This window comes from Mirounga leonina, unplaced genomic scaffold (assembly GCF_011800145.1).
Source record: "Mirounga leonina isolate KUSES-001 unplaced genomic scaffold, KU_Mleo_1.0 Mir_114, whole genome shotgun sequence".
In the NCBI taxonomy this organism is placed as follows: Eukaryota; Metazoa; Chordata; class Mammalia; order Carnivora; family Phocidae; genus Mirounga; species Mirounga leonina.
This window is the reverse complement of record NW_023270265.1, coordinates 28,717,646-28,742,669: the sequence shown is the minus strand read 5'-3', so window position 1 is coordinate 28,742,669 and position 25,024 is coordinate 28,717,646. Positions and strand designations below refer to the sequence as shown.

At 37.0% G+C, this 25,024-nt stretch overlaps 1 protein-coding gene across 2 annotated transcripts in view; it reads left to right on the top strand.

Annotated features, from left to right (window-relative positions):
* Positions 1 to 25,024, top strand: part of PCGF6 (polycomb group ring finger 6) — a 33,452-nt gene extending 8,428 nt beyond the window's left edge. For both annotated transcript variants that reach the window (XM_035028384.1, XM_035028374.1), the window contains 4 exons: positions 16 to 43; positions 8,209 to 8,307; positions 14,906 to 14,992; positions 23,877 to 25,024. In XM_035028384.1, the coding sequence (XP_034884275.1) occupies positions 16 to 43; positions 8,209 to 8,307; positions 14,906 to 14,992; positions 23,877 to 23,933 (271 nt within the window). In that variant the 3' untranslated portion in view covers positions 23,934 to 25,024. The remainder of the gene's footprint in view (positions 1 to 15; positions 44 to 8,208; positions 8,308 to 14,905; positions 14,993 to 23,876) is intronic.

The window sequence follows — 25,024 nt, the reverse complement described above, 5'->3', positions numbered from 1 at the left end:
GCTTTCATTTTTCAGTGCTAATGAAGGCACGGGACATTTTAAGGTATTTTATTTTTATTTACTTCACAGGAGGACCCTGTAGTACACAATTAAAGAGTCAGATTAGCAGTCATGTGGAGATTGTTTTCAATTACGTAGAGTTTTGTAAATAAAAGTAGAAATGTGAAGTACATTCAGTAATGCTCTCATAATAAGTTTATGAGAAAAGAGTTATTAAGAAGGGATTTGTTATTAATTCAGGACAGAGGTCTAAGGAAACAAGTGAGAAATTTTTAAAACTCTAAAACCAAATACTGCGATAATTTGGTGACTTCAAAAAAATATTTCAAAACATTTTTTGCATAGTTTGGCATTCAGAGTTAAATATGAGCTTAAATTTTTATTTGCATGTAACATTTTGGGCTCAAGGTAAACCTGCCCTAACTTGCGGCTTCAGTCATTTACTGAAATTTTAGAGGTAAGAATGAAGTCCTTTGTTAATGTACCTAAGTTAAGAGTTGCCTTAAAGGCTCTATTATCACAGGTCCCATTGTACACAGTGTTGCTCCTATAGTATGAGTCATTAAGGAAGAGGTAACTTCTTTTTTTTTTGAAAAGGTAACTTTTTAAAAAGGGCTAAATCAGGCCTTATAGTTACTTGGGACTGTAAATATACAGGAAATAGCTGACTTTGATCTGTTTAGATTTTTAGTGACTTTTTCAAAGTCTGTACTAATACTTGGGTGGATTATACCTGGTTGGGTATACTGTTTCATGAGTATATTGGCTTAGAGACATGAATTGAAGCATAGGAATAGATGGGTACTTCTGTGGATGAAGTATGTTGTAGATGTTTCCCAGAGATCAGTGTGATGGAGGGAATGCAGTGTTAAGTTCGGTAACTTTGAATTTCTTCTAAGTTGTAAAATACCAGATTTATGGGGATTAGGGAGTTCTTTCCTAGTAGTATGGTGGCTGGGAAAGTGGCATATGAGTTTCTGTATGGGACAAGTACAGTGTCATATGCTCCTAGAGTTTGCCGAAGATGTTTGTCCAATGACCTGTAGTAGCCACACAAACCAACAGAGTATAAAAACTTCATGAAGAAAGAACTAGACATTAAGTTGAAATATTAGCCTGTTGCTTCCACAAACGCACATATGGACCTAGAATATTTATGTAGTTCCAATTGTCACACATTAGAAAAATAGGATGACAATACCACCTGTGAAGTATTCTTACCAAAACAAATGTGCAGCTGATCACACTCCTAGATTTAATTACTAATTTACAAGAAATTCAGGGGACAAAGGAACATGTTAAATGACACCTTAGGAATATAATAAGCCAAATCTAGACAGTGGAAAGCTACAGCACAAACAATTGTGTTTCTCCAGAATAAAAGGGAGGGATGAAGAGGAAACATAGATAGAACATATTAATTAAAAGAGACTCAGAGGACGTAACTAACTACAATGTATGGAGTTTATTTGGATTTGATTTGAAAAATAAACATTTATGAGAGAATAACCCCCAACTGAAACAACCCAAATATCACATCAACTGGTAAATGGATAAACACAATATGATATAGCCACACAGTGGAGTATTATTTGGCAGTAAAAGGGAGTGTGTACTGATAAATGCTACAACATGGATGAATTTTGAAAATACTATGTTAAATGAAAGAAACCAGGCACCAAAAGACCACATAATGTGTGATTCCATTTATGTGAAATGTCTAGAGCAGAGAAATTCATAGAAGCAGAAAATACTATATAGATTGGTGGTTGCCAGAGTCCCGGGAGAGAGGGGGAAATTGGGAGTGACTGCTAATTGGTGTGGGGTTTCTTTTTGGGTGATGAAGATGTTCTGAAATTAGATAATGGTGATGAGTTGCACAACCCTGTTTAAATAAACTAAAAATCTTTGAATTGTATACTTTAAAATGGTGAATTTAATGATACATGAATTATATCCCAATAAAGGTGTTGAATTTTTAAAAAGTAACTAAGCCAAGATCCAATGGGAACTTTGAATAAAAATATTGTTTGTAATATATTTAGTGTATATATTTTGAAAGTACAAAAATACATCTGGTAAAAATAATACATGTAAAAATTAGAATTCGAATTCATAGTTTGAGTTCATATTTGGTTATTATATTTTTTCTCACAAAATCTTTGTTTTATTTTTATTCTCTCTTTAATGACAGCCCTAAAAACAATAAAATCATTTCCTGCTGGGTAAGAAAATTGAGACAATTGGTGAAATTTGAACATTTACTAGAAATTTTCTGATATTAAGGAATTTTAAAGTATGATAATGGCATGTTTTTAAAAAGATCTCTTATCTTTTAGGGATACCTACTGAAGTGTTTACAAATGAAATATGTCTGGGGTTTGCTCCAAAACAAATCTGGGAATGGGGGCCACGAAGTAGTTACAGTGGGAAATGGGTGTGGTATATTTAAAACAAAATTGGCCTTGAGTTGATAAAGCTAGGTGATAGGCATATAGGAGTTTGATTTATACTGTTCTGTAGTTTTGAGACATTAAGTTTTCAGTTTTAATTGATGATACAGGTGTTAATTTGAAGGCCTTATACCTGTGAGAGATGATGAACCTCTTTCAGAAACATGATCCTGTTAATGCTGCATTTTGTGACTATTTTTACTTTGCTAAAACTGTCTTATACTTCCTTAGTTAATAGATTGGCAATCTTACTGTTTTTCTTTTTATTCTGTGATTTTAACGGAGTTCTAGTTATAGCTTTTGGTATTATAGCTCAGTATTCTCTGCTACTTAAAAAGCTGTTTTTATATCTTTTTTTGTTGTTGTTGTTAAAGATTTTATTTATTTATTTGACAGAGAGAGACACAGCGAGAGAGGGAACACAAGCAAGGAGAGTGGGAGGGGGAGAAGTAGGCTTCCCGCCGAGCAGGGAGCCCGATGCGGGGCTTGATCCCAGGACCCTGGGATCATGACCTGAGCTGAAGGCAGACGCTTAACAACTGAGCCACCCAGGTGCCCCTGTTTTTATATCTTATCTTTGAGTTTAAGTATGTCCGTCTAGATGATGCCTGGTTGTTAAACTTTTTACCGTGTAGACCTGTAGCATGAAAGTCATAAACCCTTTTTGCTACATTCAATTTCACAGTGTTTCACTAGGCAGTAATAAAGTCCAGATAATTTTTCCCAGGAGTCATTTTTTTTTTAAACTTTAATTACAAAAAAAAAAAGTTTTTTTTGTTTTTTTTTGTTTTTTTTAAGAGAGAAAGAGCCCATGTGGGCAAGGGGGAAAGGGTAGAGGGAGAATCCTAAGCAGGCCCCACACGAGCTCAATCTCCTGACTGTGAGATCATGATCCGAGCCAAAATCAAGTTGGATGCTTAAACTGACTGAGCCACCCAGGCACCTCATTAATTATGAAAATTTTTAAACATAGTGAAAAGTAGAACCTCCCTGTGTCCATCACCCAGCTTTACCAATTAACTAATGGCCAATTTAATTTCTTCTATACCTCTGTCCACTTCCCTTCTAGTATTATTCTGAAATAAATCCCCAGCATTTTGCCACTTCATTTGTAAATATTTCAGTATTCTTAAAAGATGAGTCTCTTTTTTTTAATGACCATGTATCATACCAAAAAAAAAAAAAGTTACAAAAGTGTCAGTGTCATGAAAGATAGTAAAGTGGCAGAGCTATTCTAGATTAAAGGAGATTACAGAAACATGACAACAAAATGCATTGTGTGAGCCTTCATGACATAAAACAATTTTTAAAGGATATAAGTAGGACAGTTTATAAAAGAATTTGTACTATTTAGGTAATTGTATTAATGTTAAATTGCTTAAATATTCTGTATATTTCCTGTTAATTATATTGTATATTAGAAAATCCCTTTATTCTGAGAAGATAACTGCTAATATGTTTAGGGGTAAAATATCTGTCTGCAAATCTCATGTGGTCCAACAAACCATTAGCATGCACATATACACACATACATATAAATTAGAAGAGATAAAGTGAATATAGCAATATATTAACAGTTTGTAAACTAGGTGAAAGCTGTCTGGGTCTTCCTGGTACTATCTTACAACTTTGTAAGTTAGTCATTTTTCAAAAGGTTGGGGATGGTAAATGAAAAAGAAATTAATGATTTCTTACTGTCAAATATCTACTCAGTGTTCAGATTTTTAATTGTCTCAATCATAGTGGGTGTTTTCTCTCTCTCCCTTTTTTCTTTAACACTTTAAATCAGGATCCAGATAAAGTTCACACATTGTGATTGGTTGATATATCTTTAAGTCTGTGGTTTTCCTTTTCTTTTTTCTTTCAACTCATTGTTGATGAAACTGAGTCATTTGTCCTATAGTTTTCTACAGATTGGGTTTTAATGTTGCATTGCCATAGTATAATTTAGCATGTATTTCTGTCTTCTGTGTTTCCCATAAACTGGTAGTTAAGTCTGAGTGTTGATAAGACAGGTTTGATTTGAGGGGAGCAAGACTATTTCATAGGTGGTGGTGTTTCTTTCCATCTAGAGGCACATAATGTCTGGTTGTCTGGGCCTCTTTATAATGTTAGCAGCCAGTGGTGCTCAGTGGCTAAGCGCATTAACTTAGTAGGGTTTGGAAAATGATGTTATCATTCCTTCTTCTTTTTTTTTTTTTTTTTTAAGATTTTATTTTTAAGTAATCTCTACACCCAATGTGGGGCTTGAACTTACAACCCCAAGATCAAGAGTCGCATGCTCCACCAACAGAGCCAGCCAGGCGCCCCTATCATTCTTTCTCTTATTAGTTGAAATACTTCTATAAAGAGAAACTTCTCTTTGTCTGTTTGGTTAACCAGTGGTAGTTTATATAGGAAAAGCAGGATAAATGCTTGATTCTTTCCCTTCACTTACCAAGTTCAAAGTAATGAGTTGGTTCATTAGCATACTCCAGTCATGACCAAATAGGTTTTGTTGTTTTTGTTTTTACTTTAATATGAACTCATGAATTTAAACATATTTGTGATTTAAACCCATTTCTTCGAGCCCTGCATCAGGCTCCCTGCTCAGCGGGGAGCCTGCTTCTCCCTCTCCTCCTGGCTCACGCTCTCTGTCGCTATCTCTGGCTCTTTCTCTCTCAAATAAATAAAAAAATCTTTAAAAAAAATTACTTCTAAAAAAATAAATAAGCCCATTTCAGTTATTTTCTTTATTGATGTTCAAATTGTCCTTCATAGGTATCATAGTCTGTGATATTTTCTTGCTATCCGATATGACAAGATGTTCCATGCTCAACTTGTACATTTTTTGTCCCCCAGACATGGAATTAGTCCTTTCTCCAAGGTGTCCTAGTTCCTTTTGGTAGTTTTTAAAAATCAAAATCTGGCTACCAAAGGTTCATCTAGCTACTGGGTTCATAACTGTTTCTAGGCCTCTTCAGTTGACAGAGATAGGAATTTTTTCAAGGTAAAATGTAATTATGAGTTGATAGCATCTTTTTAAAAGCTCTTTTTAGTGAGGGGCACCTGGGTGGCTCAGTCGTTAAGCGTCTGCCTTCGGCTCAGGTCATGATCCCAGGGTCCTGGGATCGAGCCCCGCATCAGTCTCCCTGCTCTGCAGGAAACCTGCTTCTCCCTCTTCGACTCCCCCTGCTTGTGTTCCCTCTCTCACTGTGTCTCTCTCTGTCAAATAAATAAATAAATAAAATCTTAAAAAAAAAAAAAAAAAAACTCTTTTTAGTGGTATGCATTATCTAAAGCAAGAAAATAACCAAATGTCTTATAAATCTCCCTACAGATCTTAAACTAGCTTATTCAGCTTTCTTATCAAATTGACCTTTTGTGTTACAGATGGCAGGGAAGACTGCTGTGTTTAATTTCAAAAAAGTGTAATTCTGTGGATTTCTTTTTTCCTATTTATTTGCAGATGGTAGGTGGCTATTAGGTGTAGCAGAAAAAATGAGTTGACTGTAGGTAAGAACTGGTTTTTGAGCTTTAAATGAAAAAACAAAACAACCAAAAAACAAATTGTTTTCTTAAAAACTGGATGTGAATTATAGGGGGGGAAATCCAGTTAACTTGTGAACCTGGGGCATGAGGACTAGGGTTAGCCACCCTAGCTTTGAAAGCCAAGACCAGTTTTTTTCTTTCAGGTATTGGCACATGTCCTAATTCTGTTCTGGATGATCTAAACAGTACAGTATTTATAACTTTAGCTAAGTTGGATTAATTTTAACAAACACCTGGGGTAAGGTGCTCACCAAGAATTTAGAAATAAGGGAGATTGGACTGTCCTCTGCTGGTATACCTGAGGTAAGCCCAGGAAATTCACCTTCAGAAATGCGCTGGTTGCCAGACAGTCATAGCTAGATGATTCAGAATAGCAGCTTCTTAAGGCACTTACTGGGATTCTCATGCTCGTCAGTCATTGCCTCCTACAGTGAGGTATTTTCTTGGGGTCTGTACCTGTGGGACGTCTGTACCTCCTCCTCAGTGAGAATACCTTAGCTTTGTGAGGTGAATCCTGTACCTACCTTAAAAGAATATGAAACTTAGTCATTTTTGTCTAGGTTATATCAGTATCCCATGGTGACTGTTAAGCCCTCTATAAGAGTCCAGTTCTTTCACATTGAGAGTAAAATGGTCACAATACGCCAGTAGTAACTATGTGCCAGGATTAATAGGTATCTACGTACATTAACTCACTTTCCTCTTGATAAACCTATGAGGTGTAAGAGGTGCTATTATCTCTTTTACAAATGAGGACAGAAAGGTTCAGCAACTTGCCTAAAGACTTATAGCTAGAAAATGGCAGAACCCCAGGACCTATAGCCAAGCAGTCTGTTTCTGGAGTACCTGCACTTAACACTTAGGCTACCTGCTACACTGTGGTAATAAGAGATAGCTTTATTGTAAGGAAAGATCTTAAGAAAACAAACTACAGGTAGGAAAGCTGAGCACTGTTACATGGAACAAGTCTAGGTCCTCTGGTAGTCATTCTGGGCTTCTCTTTCAGGGTTGAAAAACACTGCTCATGTTTTCCTAAAAGGTACCCTTTTAGTTCTGATTACCTCAGCTTTTCATTTGTATTAGAGAGTAGCCTCCTTAAAATTGCCTCAGAGGCAAGAGTAGCTGGCTAAGTGTTAGTTTCTGCTTTAAAACCCCGAGGCCTCTCCACCTATCACCTTAGACCATTGGATCAGATTCCAGCCACATTTGTCTGGATGTTAATCTTTTTATTTTTCCACTTAAAAAGGAAAACTCTTTATTACGGAAAATTTTGCACTCATACAGAAGTAGATAGAGTAGAATGCCTGTGTACACAACTCAGCTTCAGTAATTATAAACTGATGGCCAATCTCATTTCATCTATATCTTCACCACTTCTCATAATTTTAAAGCAAATCCCAGACTATGTATCATTTTTATCAGTAAGTAATTAAATTTATTTCTAAAAGATAAGGACTTTTTACAAACATAATAATGATACCACAGTTTTAAAAATGAATGGTAATTCCTTAATCAAATAGCACATGCTATTTAAATTTCCTAGATTATCTCATGAAAATTGTTCTATAAGCTTGTTTAAATCAGGACCCAAATAAGATCCATACATTGTAATTGGTTGACATATCTCTTATTTATATTCCTTACTAGAAGTTCGTCCTCCATCTTGTTCTTTTTTTTTCCTTGCAGTTTTTTTGTTGAAGAAACTAGATTATTTTAGACATAATTTAGTCTTAGGTATTCTTTCTCTGTCAATAAATTTTACTCTAAGTTTTATTTTTGGTGAGGTATTAAAATAAACCAGTAAACCTTTCTATTAAAAAGTTATTGATGTGGGGCGCCTGGATGGCTCAGTCGTTGGGCGTCTGCCTTCGGCTCGGGTCATGATCCCAGGGTCCTGGGATCGGGCCCCGCATTGGGCTCCCTGCTCCGCGGGAAGCCTGCTTCTCCCTCTCCCACTCCCCCTGCTTGTGTTCCCTCTTTCGCTGTGTCTCTCTCTGTCAAATAAATAAAATCTTTAAAAAAAAAAAAGTTATTGATGTGCTTTTCAGAGAGGGCAAGCTAAGCAAAAATTCTTTTTTTTTCCTTGATAGGTAAATTAACTCAAAGTTCATAGTAGTTTTTTTTCATAAGTCTGTTGAACATCTTTGCTGTAAAATTTGCTTTTTGACTTACATGTTTTATGCATATTTGTTCTGAAAATATTTATTTATGTTTATTTATGTAGCCCTTGGAGAAGAAGTTTGTCCGGGTTTCAGGAGAAGCAACTATTGGGCATGTAGAAAAATTTCTCAGAAGAAAAATGGGTCTTGATCCAGCTTGTCAGGTAGAGTACATGTGTGTAAAAGGACAGATGAAGTTGTGAGATCACCTTTAGCATTTTGAAGAAAGAACTGTCTCAGGATTTTATGGCGTGACTTTTGTTTTATGATATGTAGATATTGTAAATGTTCATTAAATATTGGTACACAGTGGTTCCAGCCCCACTTGAATCACATTTGACTTACTGTCTGCTTCTCGCTGCCACTGATGACCACCAAGTGTCAAAGAAGAGCTGAAGACATGAGCCTCAGTTCCCCTCTTTGGTTTTAAAAATGAATGGTAATTCCTTAATCAAATAGGCACATGCTATTTAAGTTTCCTAGTAGCGTAGCATAGTGGCGTAACAAATTATCTCTTATCCATCCACTTCTTTTCAGAGGACATCTTTGCATTTATAACAAGCTGACTCCAAGACACCTAGAAAAGTGAAATAGCTATCTAGTATGAGCCCTGTTCGTTTTTGTTTTTTTTAAGATTTTATTTATTTATTTGACAGAGACAGCAAGAGAGGGAACACAAGCAAGGGGAGTGGGAGAGGGAGAAGCAGGCTCCCTGTTGAGCAGGGAGCCCGATGTAGGGCTCGATCCCAGGACCCTGAGATCATGACCTGAGCCGAAGGCAGACGCTTAATGACTGAGCCACCCAGGTGCCCCACCCTATTTGGTTTTTGAGCATTGGAAAGTATCTCCCATTCTAGCTGTGTAATTTGTTCTTGTTATAAGGTGGAAACTCAAACCTCATGTATTGTTGAACATAACATAGAATGTGAGCCATTAACAATGCACATCTATATAGTTTTCCTTTTTTATTACTTAAATTTTAAAGGGGTTTTTGTTATTCTCCATCATGTGTAAAATGTCATAAAATAATTTTTATTTAAAACACCTATTTGCTGTTAATTTAACTGATATTTAAAGCTGGCTGAAAGTTTGGTAGTGTTTTTAGTACTGGTATTTGTAGGTACTAAATAAATGTCTAATCCAGAGAAATGTAACTTCTCTTACTGAGTATGACATAATGCTGGCTGTATCTCATGACAACTAAGACTGGAATGACTTACCTGTAACTTTGTAGCCATAGCTTACTTGAGGTTATTCCTCCTCTTTTGGTTAGAAATAGGTAGCTGCTTAGAGACCTCTGGACAAAGAATTGTGAGTGATCCCGTAACAGTCTATTATTTCTAAAAATAGAAGTCAGAAGACTTGCACCTGATTATATAGAATAACTAAGAAGTGCAACCCAAGAGGGCTTACTTAGGATATAGGTTATTTCCTCTGTGGCTAGATACTGATCAGAACACAATTAGCATTTATAAGTTTTACATTGGTGTTTTAAGAAATGTGGTTGTGGGGCACCTGGGTGGCTTAGTCAGTTGAGTGTCTGACTCTTGATTTTGGCCCAGGTCACTATCTCAGGGTCGTGAAATGGAGCCCCACGTTGGGCTCCCTGCTTAGCGGGGAGCCTGCTTCTCCCTCTGCCTGCCACTCCCCCTGCTTGTGCTCTCTCTGTCTCTCTCTGTGTCAGATAAATAAATAAATAAATAAATAAATAAATAAATAAATAAATAAATAAATAAAAATTTTAAAAAAAGATTCTCTCTCCCTCTCCTGCCCCTCCCCTCCACCCCTCTCTAAATAAAAGAAAAAAAGGGCACCTGGGTGGCTTAGTCAGTTAAGTGCCTTCGGCTCAGGGCTTGGGTCTCGGGTCGTGATCTGGGTCCTGGGATCAAGCCCTGCAGGGAGCCTGCTTCTCCCTCTCCCACTCCCCCTGCTTGTGTTCCCTCTCTCACTGTGTCTCTCTCTGTCAAGTAAATAAATAAAAAATCTTTTAAAAAAATAAACATTTAAAAAAAGAAGAAAAAGAAATGTGGTTGCCAAATTGGCTTTACTGTGTAACAATGTGGGGTTTTTTTTCATGTCATAGAATTCAAGGCTTTTAGCATTTTGAAATAAAATTATATAAAATCTGTTTCAACATTTAATTTTCTCTGTCAGCTCTTGGTTCTCTAGGTAAATATTTCTTTCCTATTCAGGTAATATATAGCTGGTAATACTCATAAATTACTATTTCACCAAAATGTTGAAATAATGGAACAGAGAATTATCAAATATGCAGATACTGTGACTAAAATTGTTTAGACCTTGTAAATCCAAGAGAGAATAAACAAGAGTTACTTCTAATATGAGCAGAACATTGAGCTAGTTAACCATTAATCAAAATAAAATGTTTGGCCAACCCAGTCACTTGAGCCTGCTATGCTGACCTTTAAACCAGTTATTCCCAAGTAGGAAATGTGTGCTTTGTTTACAGATATGTGACCTTCATTTATGGTTCTTGACTAGCAGGAATGGATGAGACTACAGGACTGTTAAATGCTAAACTACCTTTTAAAGTTATTTGTGGCAGATCAAAATAAAAAAGGAAGACAATTCTGAAAGATAATAAAATACAGATCGTGTATTCTTAAGAAATTTAAGTTAATTCAAAATTAGAAATCAATAATTGTCTGAATAGATTGCATCACCTAGAGACCTCAGTGCCTCTGGATTACCATGGTTGAGTTAGTGGGGTTTTGAACTAGTTTATGCCTTATTTTTATTTTGTTTTATAGTTATTCTTGTGTTCCTTTGTACATTGTTTTGTCTTAGATCTTACTTTGCTTTTATGAAATGAGACTTAGAAAATAAACATCATATTGATCACTAAAAAAATCTTTATATAAAAGAAGTGATACTAGATTTTGTTGTTAATCCTGCCATAATTCTATCTTAAAAGATAGGTTATATTTATTATTATTTATTTAGTATATGACTTTAACCTTACTATTAAATTGTTTCAAATCAATTTTTGAACAGACTCTAATGTATCATATGGTATATCCCTACCATTTACTTATTACCTGTTGATATTAAATTGAGCATCTGTGTAGTTAGCCATAAGAGTACAAAGGTGAGACAGAAAATTCATGCCACCCAGGGACTCAGTTGTGTGGGAAAGATATACAGTACAACAACGGAATGACAGTAGGATGTGGTGAGTGCAACAAGAGCACAAGAATGAATGATTTAACTCTGGAGGAGTTAAAGAATGGACTTGAAGAGTATCGGATAGGAATTTACCAGACAAAGAAAAAAGAACTTTCTATCAAAGAAAAGAACAAATGTGGCACTAGCTCATACAGTGAAAAATCCTATCTTGGAATCTGTAGTGTGATCTTGCTTGTAAAAAAAAATACAGGTTTTAAAAATCAATAAATAAAAAGACACAGGTTTTTCTTGCCTTAAGACTACCCTCACATTCTGATTTCTGCTCTGAGATTCAGAAATATTATAGTTATCCTTTCTATCTGAGACTTGATACTCCAGAGTGTAGAAAGATTGTACAGAAAAAGAGTTAATAAAGCCAACTTGAGGCTTCTGTCTTTAGAAGGGCCTGCTTACAAGGTTAGCCCTTGCCTAGCATCTAGGAACTTGGCCCACAAAAAGTTTCCTACAATAATAGGAAAAGTCCCCTAACTGATAAGGTGTTACTCTGTGCTTAGACCGTATAAACAGTGGGTCTGTGATGAATACCAGCCTTCCTTCTGGGAGTCTGGAATTTACTAGTTGCTAGGCAGAGAATGCCAACCTGAACAGCCCTCGGTAAAAATCTGTACTCCAAGCTTCAAATGGGCTTCCCTGGGTAGAAATATTGCACAAGTTGGCCACATTGACAGTGCTAGGAAAAGGAATACTGTGGGTGTATCTTTTCCTAAACTAAGATGGGGGCTGTGCATAGGAAGCCTGTGCATGAATTTGTCCAGACTTCAGCTACATCTTTTTCCCCTTACTGATCTGGCCATGTATCCTTGCTGTGTTTTGTGAGTCCATCTAGCAAATTACCAAAAATGTGGGTCATGTTTGTGGGAACTTCAGAGATCTGACTGTGGTAATTTATGAAATATTTACAGTCAGGTGACTTTTAAAAATCAGTATGTAAAACTGGAAGCAATTTAAATGTGTACCAGGGGAATGGGTACATAAAGTATGATATATTCATATAATGTAACACTATGTTGCTCTTTTTTTTAAAAAATTTTATTTATTTATTTGAGAGAGAAAGAGAGTACAAGCCAGGAGGCGAGGCAGAGGGAGAAACAGACTCCCCACTGAGCAGGGAGCCTGGGATCATGACCTGAGCCGAAGGCAGATGGCTTAACTGACTGAGCCACCCATGTGCCCCCACTATGTAGCTATTAAAGAGAGAGCTAACTACGTATTTCAGAGATGACCATGGTATATTAAGGTTTTTTGTTTTGTTTTTTAAATAAGTTGTAAAACAATTTATGTGGTATAATCCCATTTTTAAAAATCAAAACACAAAACCTACATGGACACATAGCATCTAGGGCCATACACATCAAAATGGTAGTAACTGGCCAACTTCTGGGGGTTAAGATTAAGTTGAAAAATATAGTAACGAGGGGCGCCTGGGTGGCTCAATCATTAAGCGTCTGCCTTCAGCTCAGGTCATGATCCCAGGGTCCTGGGATCGAGCCCCGCATCGGGCTCCCTGCTCAGCAGGAAGCCTGCTTCTCCCTCTCCCACTCCCCTCTGCTTGTGTTCCCTCTCTAGCTGTGTCTCTGTCAAATAAATAAATAAAATCTTAAAAAAAAAAAAAATACAGTAACCAAACCATAAATGTATATCATGTGGTGAAGCTCATGAAGAGTGATGGTCCCTGGATTGCTGAATACTAAATCAAAACATAGTGATAGTTTCCAAATTCTTTAATTTTTCATGGACCTAAGTTCTGTGCTCAAGCTACACTATCATTGCTTTTAAGTCATTTTGCAAACAAGTATTGCTCTGCCAATTTTGAAACTAGTAAGTGTGAAACACAGAAGTTGGTACTAATTGGAGTTTATGAATTATGATATAGCATGGATGTTGACAGACTATGACCCATGGGTCAAATCTAGCCTGCCATCTGTTTTTATAAATAAAATTTCATTGAACACAGCCATACTAAGGCTGTTTTCATGCTATAGTGCCAGATTGAGTAGATATGACAGAGATCCTATGGCCTACAAAGCCAAAATATTTATTATCTAGCCTTTTATAGAAAAAGTTTGCCAACCCCTGACATGCACTTGGGCTTTGGAGAAAGATGGACCTGGAGACAGACCTGGGTTTCGATCTGGACTTTGCTAGTTACTAGCTTTGTGACCTTAGGAAAGTTAAGTGTCTTTACCTCTAAGTATTCCTGTCTGTAAAGTGGGAATTTTAATACCTAGCTCATAAGAATGAAGATTAGATGAGATCACATATATCAAATATGTAGTATATAACATATGGTATACATAGTAGCTTCTCAGTGAAATGCAATTGCTTTCACTTCTTCCCCATCCCTGCTTAAGGTTTTAGGAAGATTAACATGTTGGCAGTGTGTGGGATTTTTAGAGTAAACAGAATTTGAAAGTAGGAAATCTGGTTAGGAGGTGGTATGGTTTCTGCTTTAAGCCTTGGGGCAGCAGCTGAAAGGATGACATGAACTCTAAGAAGTATTATGATAAAGCGCCATAGGACTTGGTAACTGATTGTTGTAAGAAGAAAGGGAAAGGAGAAGTAAGAATCAGGTGATATTCTATTCTGGGTTAGAGGACGAGGAGAAATGTCATGCCATAAACTAAACAGGGACATTAGGAGATCTAGCCAATTAAAGGATAGTAAGACATCAAGGACCTGACCCCATTTTAAGGCAATAGGAAACGAGCACTCATTGCAAGACAAGAAAGATTGAAGATTTGCATTTTTGTCTTAGGAAGTAAGTATACTGGAATCTTACTACCATATAGTATATAACTATACAACATCATTTCTAGAGCATCCAGTGTAAAAGTAGATTTATCTTAGAGCTTTGATACTACTAAAGGACTAAAACGATCCTAAGATGTTTCATCCATAAAATAGTTCCCTTGGTGTGTATTTTAAGGGTTAGACTCTCCATTGTTGGAAAATGAGATATTCCTTATGAGGGAATTATTCAAAATAACTAGAGATTACCTTTTTAAGTATTATATATCCTTCTAATCATTTTATCATGGATCTTAAAAAAAATGTGACTTCCTGTGCCACCTTTATGCTGAATGTATCATGTGATTTTACTTGTTCTCAGCAATTCAAGGAAATCATTTTGAGTATCTGCTTACTATGCTATTGTCCTGCAATGTCTTCTAATGCTCCTTCCATTTTATTTCTTTTTTATTTATTTATTTATTTATTGTTTTTTTGTTTTTTTAGTTTTTTATTGTTATGTTAATCCCCATACATTACATCATTAGTTTTAGATGTAGTGTTGCATGATTCATTGTTTGTGCATAACACCCAGTGCTCCATGCAGAACGTGCCCTCCTCAATACCCATCACCAGGCTAACCCATCCTCCCACCCACCTTCCATTTTATTTCTGTAGCAAGTTTCTAAAATCTGTCTTGAGAGTGTTTTATCAGTCTGAAATAAAATAGCAAAGTCTAGTCTGGAAATAATTACATTGGCTTTTCCTAATTTTTTCATATGGTTTTTTGAAGCAAGAAAGCAATTTGATACTCTTATTTGCCCATAGGTAGATATCATCTGTGGTGATCACTTGTTGGAGCAGTATCAGACCCTGAGGGAAATTCGACGTGCTATTGGTGAGGCAGCAATGCAGGTAGGTCTTAGACTTTATCATGCTTATGCCTAACAGGGAAATTATTTAATGAAAGAAATGTTATCAGCATTACTTGGACTATAAATAGTAAAGTTAATATTTATCAGATGCTTCCTGTATGTCAGGCACTTTTCTAAACGGTTTATATGGTTTAGCTCTTATTCCTCATATTTCTGTCTTTTTGTGTGGACATGTTTTTATCTCTCTTTGGTGTACATCTAGGAGTGGAATCACTGGGTCATATGGTAACTCTGTTTAACCTTTCGAGGAACTATTAAGACTGTTTCCAAAGCAACGTCACCATTTTATAATCCCACCAGCAGTGTATATGGGTTCCAATTTCCCTAGATCCTTGCCAACACTTACTATTTTTTTTTATTATAGCCATCCTGTTGGGTGTGCAGTGGTGTCTCATTGTGATTTTGATTTCATTTCCCTGATGACTAATCCTGTTGAGGATCTTTTCATGTGTTTATTGGCCATTTGTGTATCTTTTTTGGAGAAATTTCTATTTAGATCCTTTGCCCATTTTTAAAAATTGGAGTTTTTGTCTTTTTATGTTGCGTTGTAAGAGTTCTTCATATATCCTAAATACTAGTCCATCACTATCAGATATATGATTTGTAAAAATTTTCTCCCATTCAGTGGGTTGTCTTTTCATTTCCATTGTGGTGACCTTTGAAACACAAAAGTTTTTTATTAGAATGAAGTCCATTTTATCTATTTTTCCTTTTGTTCCTTTTGTGTTTGGTGTCATATCTAAGAAACCATTGCCTAACCCAAGATCATAAATATTTACACCTATGTTTACCATAGATTAATTTTTATTCTAGAATGTCATATAAGTGGAATCATAGAACATGTACTCTTTTGTGTCTGTCATCTTTCATTCAGCATATATTTTGAAACTTATCCATGTGGTTGCATATAACCATAATTTGTTCCTTTTATTGCTGCATGGTATTTCAATGTATAATATGCCATATTTTATCATTTTCCTATTCATGGACATGTGGGCTATTTCCAGTTTTTGGCTAATACAAATGAAGTAGCTATAAACAGTCTTATACAAGTATATTTTTTCCTTTTCTTCCTCCTCCTTGTCTTCTTCTTTAACTAGCTTTTTTTTTTTTTTTTTTAAGATTTTATTTATTTATTCATGAGAGACAGAGAGAGAGAGAGAGAGGCAGAGGGAGAAGCAGGCTCCCAAGGAGCAGGGAGCCCGATGTGGGACTCGATCCCAGGACCCTGGGATCATGACCTGAGCCGAAGGCAGACGCTTAACCATCTGAGCCACCCAGGCGCCTTTTAACTAGCTTTTTTAAGAACATATGCTTTCACTTATTTTGGACATATAACTAGGAGTTGAATTGCTGGATCATAGGAAAAATACATGTTTTGTTTGATAGGAAACAAAGAACTGGTATTTTTTTTTAAAGATTTTATTTATTTATTTATTTGAGAGAGAGAGAGAGAGAGAGCATGAGAGCGGGGAGGGTCAGAGGGAGACTCGGATGCCCGGCTGAGCAGGAAGCCCGATGAGGGACTTGATCCTGGGAATCCAGGATCATGACCTGAGTCAAAGGCAGTTGCTTAACCAACTGAGCCACCCAGGCACCCCAGAATTGATATATTTTGATGTGATTTTTGTGATTGTGCTTTACCACCAACCTATAAAGAACTATTGCTGAAATTTCTGTAGCCTTAATGACTGGTCTATTGTGGAGAATTTTTTTTTTAAGATTTTATTTGTTTATTTGAGAGAGAGAATGAGAGAGAAAGAGAGAGAGAGCATGAGAGGGGGGAGCATCAGAGGGAGAAGTAGACTCCCCACTGAGCAGGGAGGCTGATGCAGGACTCGATCCCAGGACTCCAGGATCATGACTTGAGCCAAAGGCAGTTGCTTAACCAACTGAGCCACCCAGATGCCCCTATTTTTATTTTATTTAATTTTTTTGCTTGGTTTTCTTTTTACTAATTTGCTACAGATTTCCTCGCACCTACCACTCAGATTTAGTGAGTGATAACACTTTGCTCTTTCAGATAGAAAGATATAAAATTTTTATCATTTTATTTTATTTATTTTTTTTAATTCTTTATTTATTTGACAGAGAGAGAACGACCATGTGCACAAGCAGGGAGAGTGCCAGTGGGAGAAGCAGACTCACCACTGAGCAGGGAGCCCGGATGCAGGGCTCGATCCCAGGACCCCGGGATCATGACCTGAGCTGAAGGCAGATTCCTAACCGACTGAGCCTCTCAGGCGCCCCTATTTTATTTTGTTTTTTACAGATTTTATTTATCTGTTTGTTTAGAGAGAGAGAGAGTGCACGGGTGCAAGGGGGGAGGGAGGGCATCTTAAGCAGACTCTGCTGGCACAGAGCCCGATGCAGGGCTCGATCTCACAACCCTGAGATCACAACCTGAGCTGAAATCAAGGGGCAGACACTGAACCAACTGAGCCGCCCAGACATCCCAAAAATTTTTATCATTTTAAAAAGAGATTTGAAACAAACAAGGCAAAGTGTTAATACTCAATAAAACTGAGTACGGGTAACAGAGTTGTTATATTAATCTTTGTACGTTGAAAAAATTTTAAACCTTCAGAAAAGTCATAGGAATAGTACAATGAACATCCATCTATGCTTTGCCTGGATTCACCAGATTTAACATTTAGGATTCCATCTGGGAAACAGAACCAATATGATTGTTAGGGAATAAGGGATTATATCTTAAAACGTTTGTTAGGGGCTGGTGAAGAAGTGTTTGGAAAGATACTGCCTGTGGACAGTAGTCATTGTAAATCAACAGGGCAGCACTTGGAAGAAAAGACAGACATAAAGTGGGGAATAGTGAGAATGAACTGGCACCTGTAAGGAGAAACTGGAATGTGTGTCTCATCATTTCGGTCTTCGGGGACATGGGTGGTCCGTAGACAAGCTGGTGGCCTTTGGCCCAAAATTCAAAGAGGCTGGAAGGTGGGGCGCTTGTGGGAGCAGGAGTTAGTTGCAGACCTGGTTGTACCTGTACGTACAGTGCAAGCCAGTGCGCCAGCAGCAAAGCGTGTAAGTTGGATGGGCCTCTGGCGCCCTGCAATGACCTGAGCATAATGGCTTCTGCCTCCTTCCACTTTACAAGTCTGGTACAAGTCTCTACTGGCCGACTCAAAAGGGAAGGGAATTCTGGGAAACACAGTTCCAGTTCGGCTAAGTGGGCCTACCAGAATGCAAAAGAACCGGCGAAAATGAAAAAGACTCGGAGTTAAGTGTTGGTGTGGATGTGGAGTGACTAGAATTTATATACGTTGGTAGTGGGAGTGTGAATTGATTTGATCACTTTGGAATTCTGCTGGTAGTATCTACTAAAGCCATGTATATACACCCCACTCCCCCAGCAATTCCATTCCTGAGTATAGATCTAATAGAAATGAATATTATGTCCACCACAAGACATGTACAAGATGGTTTGTAATAGCTTTATTCATGATAGCCACAAACTAGAAGCAACCCAGAAAAAGTAAGTAAAGAATAAGTAAAAAATTGTGGCATCTACATACAATTAAATACAACTACTGTATGCAGCAACATGGATGAATCACATAGACATAATAGTGAACGAAAGAATACTCAGTTGATAATTATTATTCATGGATTCCATATCTGTAGATTTGCTTACTTATTAATGTTTTATTGTAACCCCCAAATTAATACTAATAGCCATTTCATGGCCATTCACAGTTTTTCATAACTTTTTTTAATGGAATTTGGATTTTTTTTAAAAAATCACAAGTTTTGTAATTTTGCTAATAAAACTTATATAATTGAGGATTGGAAAGATGCTCCAAGATTGATTGTTCTTTGTTGCGATATTACAGGTTGTAGTTATCCTTCTGTTACATAGGTACAGTACAGTTGTGATAACAGTTTGTCAGAGTAGCAAAAGTAATTAGCAATACAATGATTAGGGACCATTAGTTTTTTAAATGGCTGTCATTATTAACTTGAATTTTATGTGTGATTTACAAAGAAGAAAGAGGACTTGGTCACCTTTCTGTTTCTTTGAAAAAGTAACTGGCTTTTTCTTGAGCAACAGTTCTCTTATTTCCAAAAAGAACATGAAGATGCATGAAATGTAATTATTTTTGCAATATAACCAGCTTAGTGAGAGAGTGAAAAGGTTTTAGGACTTAGTGAAAAAAAGTCTTGAAGTTATTTGGGTTGGAAAGTGAAAAGAAAAAGCGAAATCCATAGATCAGCCTGCAGGCTAATTGAGGAACAACACCTATATGATGTGGAATCTCAGAAAAAGACAGTACTACTAATAATTAACATTTCTTGAGCCCTTACCGAATGCTACTGTATTCTAGGTGCAAAAGAACATGTGTTATCTTTTTTTTTTTTTTAAGATTTTATTTAAGTAATCTCTACACCCAATGTGGGGCTCAAACTTACCACCCCAAGATCAAGAGTCACATGCTCCACCAGCTGAGCCAGTCAGGCATCCCAAAACATGTGTCATCTTGTGTAAGCCTCACAACAACCTTAAAAGATAACAATTATTATCTCCTTTTTTATTTAATTTTTTAAGATTTATTTATTTATTTTAGAGAATGAGAGAGCTTGAGCATGTGCAAGCAGGGGGCAGGGGGCAGAGGGTGAGGGAGAGAAGCAGATTCTCCACTGAGCCTGGAGCCTGACACAGGGCTTGATCACATGACCCCAAGATCATGACCCAGGCAGAAACCAAGAACCAGACGCTCAACCGGCTGAGCCACCCAGGCACCCCTCCTTTTTTTCTGTTTTAAGATACTATTTTGAGATAATTTAAGACTCAGAGAAAAGTTACAAAAATAGTACTGAAAGCTCCTATGTAGATATCACCAGCATCCTTTAATATTAACATCTTGCATGACCATGCTCCAATCATCAAAACTAAGAAACTGACATTGTTACAGTACTAATAATGAAACTGCAGACATTGGGTTTTGCTAGTTTTCCCACTATTGTCCTTTCTCTGTCCTAGGATCTACATTGTATTTCATTGTCATGTCTCCTTGTCTTCTTCGAGTTTTCCAGTCCTTCCCTGTTTTCATGACTGATACTTTTGAAGAGTATTGGTCAGTTATTTTAAAACTGTCCCTTGTTTGGGTTTGTCAGGTGTTTTCTCATGACTAGAATGAGGTTATACATTTTTGGCAAGAATGCCATACAAGTGATGTGCCCTTCTTAGGGTAGCATCAGGAGATATTTAATACTGATAGGTCTTTCTCTTTATAATTAATAATATCTTGGGGCGCCTGGGTGGCTCAGTTGTTAAGTGTCTGCCTTCGGCTCAGGTCATGATCCCAGGGTCCTGGGATCGAGCCCCGCATCGGGCTCCCTGCTCGGCGGGAAGCCTGCTTCTCCCTCTCCCGCTCCCCCTGCTTGCATTCCCTCTCTTGCTGTCTCTCTCTCTGTCAAATAAATAAGTAAAATCTTAAAAAAATATATATCTTGGGGGGAGATACTTTGAAACTATGCAGATAGCCTGTTTCTCCTCAAATGTTGCCCTCTATTCTAACACCCAATAGTGGATCTTACAGTTTAGAAAACTGGCATACAGAGGTTAAGTAACTTGTCCAGGGTCACTTGGCTAGTTAGTTCAAGATTCAACTCTTGAAAAAATTGAACTTAAAGTTCAGGCTCTTGGGGGCACTTGGTGGCCCAGTTCGTTAAGCATCTGCCTTCGGCTCAGGTCATGATCTTAGGGTTCTGGGATTGAGCCCCACATGAGGCTCCCTGCTCAGCTGGGAGCAGCTTCTCCCTCTCCCTCTTCCTCTCCCTCTTCCCCCTGCTTGTGCACTCCCTCTCTCTCAAATAAATAAATAAAATCTTTAGAAAAAAAAGAAGTTCAGGCTCCTAACAGAAGGGTAGCCAAATACTTTTTCAGGTGATTATTTGATTTATTGTTAACATGTTTTTGGAAATAAAAATGATTGTCTTTTTAAAAATTAAACTTCCTTGAATAAAAATGTAAGAAACTAGGAGTAAAATCCCAAAGTCAGTGGAGTGGGTAGAAAATATTATTTCAAAAAATATTTACAGACCACTATTCTAGACACATAGGGAGATTCAGACAGAGATGAGCAAGTCCCTGAACCTAAATAATCTGTGATACAATTAAAGTCCTCATTGGCAGCAATGTAAGTTTCATGGAGTCTCGGGACATCTTAGCTTTGAATGGGAAAGCTAAGATGTGGGACTTGAGGGAGAGAATGGTAGGAGCTGAGATCTGGGCAGCTGGAATAAAACCATGTGTAGGACTTTATAGGCCATAGTATGAACTTTGGATTTTAATTGAGTTAGGTGGGAAATGATTGATTGGAAAGATTTAAGCCAAGGAGTGAAGTAACCTATTCTGACTTACATTTTGCAGATTCATGCTGGTTGGATAGTTTAAGAAGAACATGGATAAAAACATCTAAATATAAAATATAAATAATATTTATATCTGTGTATATAGAGTATAAATATAATAGACATAAAGATTTGAATTATAATTATCTCATTTCATAAAATGTGATTTTATACATGTATACATACATAAAGTTGTTTTGAGGTTTTATTTTATTTTTTTTTAAAGGTTTTATTTATTTGACAGAGAGAAAGACAGCCAGAGAAGGAACACAAGCAGGGGGGGTGGGAGAGGGAGAAGCAGGCCCCCCCCACGGAGCAGGGAGACCGATGCGGGGCTTGATCCCAGGACCCTGGGATCATGACCTGAGCCGAAGGCAGACGCTTAACGACTGAGCCACCCAGGCGCCCCTGTTTTGAGGTTTTAAAACAGCTTGTAAGCTACACTTTGAGTTTGATATCTCAGCATGTATATTGTTTTGCAAATGATGTTTTCATTTCTGAAACATGATAACCGTATGCAGAAAATTAACATTTTGTAAGATGTAATTTGTATTCTTATAAGAACGTTGATAGAATCTTTCTGTTTGTGTTGTAATACAAATTCATTTACTTTGATTAGGCTAATGAGTCTAGAACAGATCTGATGGTCCATGGGCCAGTCATAGTATGAGATTGTTTTATTTGGCTCTTCTGTGTTATAAATATTTTTGAGTTTAAATTCCTTTAGCTAGGCATCAGGTCTCTGGTTTACCAGTGGTCTCAACATTCCCTATGGACTCACATACCTAACCCACATATTCATCTATGTTATTTTCCCAGCCCTTGTGGGCATTTGAATTTGTGAACCCTTTTCTAGAATTCTGGTGAGTTTTTGCTGGAGTTGCTAGGAACAGAATCCAGATTGCAATGAGTTGTGTAGTGAATGAGAAATGAGGAAGTAGAGCCATGGAAAAGCTTAACAAAGAAGAAAGAGAGTAATAGCTAGAATGTGATTGGAAATGCAAGACATGCATGCCACCATTCCCTTTCTGTGTTGCTCAAAGTTGGCCCATTGCTCATGGCACACTTCCCTAATGAGTCTTAGTTTTTAGCTAGTTTTCTGGTTCACAGTAGATTAAAAATAGTACCTTAAGGTGGATTGCTTGCTGGATGCAGACTTGGTGAGAACACAAAGGATTAAGATCTGATATCAAGAGAAGAGACAGAAACCCAAAAAAGCAGATGAAAAGGTTCAGAAACACAGTGTCTGAAGTCATTTACTATAGGGTTAAGTTGTCCAGTGACTGAAGACATCACTGTGTTACAGAACAGTATAGTCACTATACGTAATGATGACTCTAGGTATCAAGGTTAGAGGAATGCCTGGCTGGATTAGACAGTAGAGCATGCGACTCTCACTCTCAGGATCTCAGGGTCTTGAGTTCAAGCCTCACACTGGTTGTGGAAGCCTACTTAAAAAATAATAAAACAAAGAAAGGTTAAATTGTGTTGTGAACACTCTTTAAAATGGAGTTAAAATGCATGATAAACAGGTAAGGGTTGCAAAGTTTTCTTAGAATAGTAATAAGCTGCATTTATGTGGAAATAAATGTATCATTTCTTACCTGATCCATGATGCTTTATGATAACTGAGTCTTTCTTCAGGGAAGCCCTATACTTGAGTTGTCTATTTTTATTATTATTATTATTATTATTAACATATAATGTATTATTTGTTTCAGGGGTACTTGGGTTGTCTCTTAAGTAGTCTGTGCAGAAGGAAAGGTGTATCTCTTTTAGTTCTTTTTTTTTTTTTTTTTTTTAAGATTTTATTTATTTAGGGTGCCTGGGTGGCTCAGTTGGTTAAGCAACTGCCTTTGGCTCAGGTCATGATCCTGGAGTTCCGGGATCGAGTCCCACATCGGGCTCCCTGCTCAGCGGGGGGTCTGCTTCTCCCTCTGACCCTCTTCCCTCTCGTGCTCTCTGTCTCTCATTCTCTCTCTCTCAAATAAATAAATAAAATCTTTTAAAAAAAAAAGATTTTATTTATTTATTTGAGAGAGAGCGAGAGACCACAAGCAGGGGGAGCAGTAGAAGGAGAGGGAGAAGCAAGCAGGCTTCCCGCTGAGCAAGGAGCCCGATGCGGGGCTCGATCCCAGGACCCTGGGATCATGCACTGAGCTGAAGGCAGAGGCTTAACCATCTGAGCCACCCAGACGCCCCCTCATTTAGTTCTTTACAGAGAACTGCTTAGCTGTAAACAACCCTGGCTAGTTAATGGAGTTTCAGAATTACCTACTGAAAGTCATGAAAAAGGCACATTGACAGGGAATGTTTGGTGATGAGGTGAATATGAATAAGCAAGTTTATTTATCTTGGACCCTTTATTTTCTTTAAATCAAAGAATTTTCCATTAGTGTTGGACTATGAAAAATAAACCATATCTGACTTAATTGTTTACACAACTGGTTTTCAGATAACCCTAAAACACTTTTTTTTTTTCTTTTCAGGATGGTCTGCTGGTCCTTCATTATGGTCTTGTAGTTTCTCCCTTAAAAATTACTTGAAGATTCTAGCAGCATTAGGAGGAGGGAAACAAAATAAGGAGGCTTCTACAGGATTGCATTTCACCAAAGATTTCCACAAAACATGTAATTGCTACCACTTTGTGCTGTTTGAGACATAACTATCTATTTTCGGCACCAAGATTCATAGCATTTATAAGTACAATTTGGAATGACAGAATGCATCTGTTTTACTAGAGACTATACATAAAAAAAGCATCCATAGCTCAGGGGGAAATTTTCAAAGCATTAAATTTTTAAATTCCTTGTGATTTCAAATACTTTGACATTGATTTTACTTCCTAATCTTTGAGGTAAATTGGTTACTATTTTCTTCTTTGTTGAGCCATATTCCTTTCAAGTTGGTGGTTAGGATTCTGCTCTCTGGAATCGTACCAGTTGGGCAGTCATCCTTTTGAACTGAAGACTCAAAGCCAGTCTTTGCTAAACTACAGAGTGTACCTCTCAGACAAAGACCAAAACTATTGACCACTTTTGTATGTTGCCATTGTATTTTGAATTTGTATCTTTCATTTACCAGCAATACTACAACAGAGATGATATTTACTTCTAAAAGGGATGAATTATCATTCTGTGTGAAGAGACTGTCTCCTGCAGGGTTGATGGCCTGTACCATAAGCCTTCAGTGTGCTAAAGACTTCTTTAACAGATCTTACAAGGGGTGCCTCTTTGAAACATTTTTTTTTTTGAATGTTAATTTGATTAACATTCATTTTATTTGAGTACGTAGTTTGGTTGTCAATACCTTGTAATGCCACTGCTTCTGAAAGTAATAAAGAAACGAGTAAATTTGCAAGTTTACAGAATACTTATTCATTGTTTCCTCAGTAAGTCAATTTAATGTTCATTTTCCCATTACACTGTCACTGGGATAAAGGATACGGGTGTTTGAGAGTTCTCACGTGCAAAGATTTCAGTTTTAAATGTTATTTTGCCTAAAATTAGCATTGTGATGCTTTCTAAAAAAAATATTTTATAGACCCTATTTCACTATAAAATTTCCAAGTCTGCATAGAAACAATTACAAATGAATAAGGTTTGGCAATTGTTTTGTAAAGAATTTGTGAATTGTG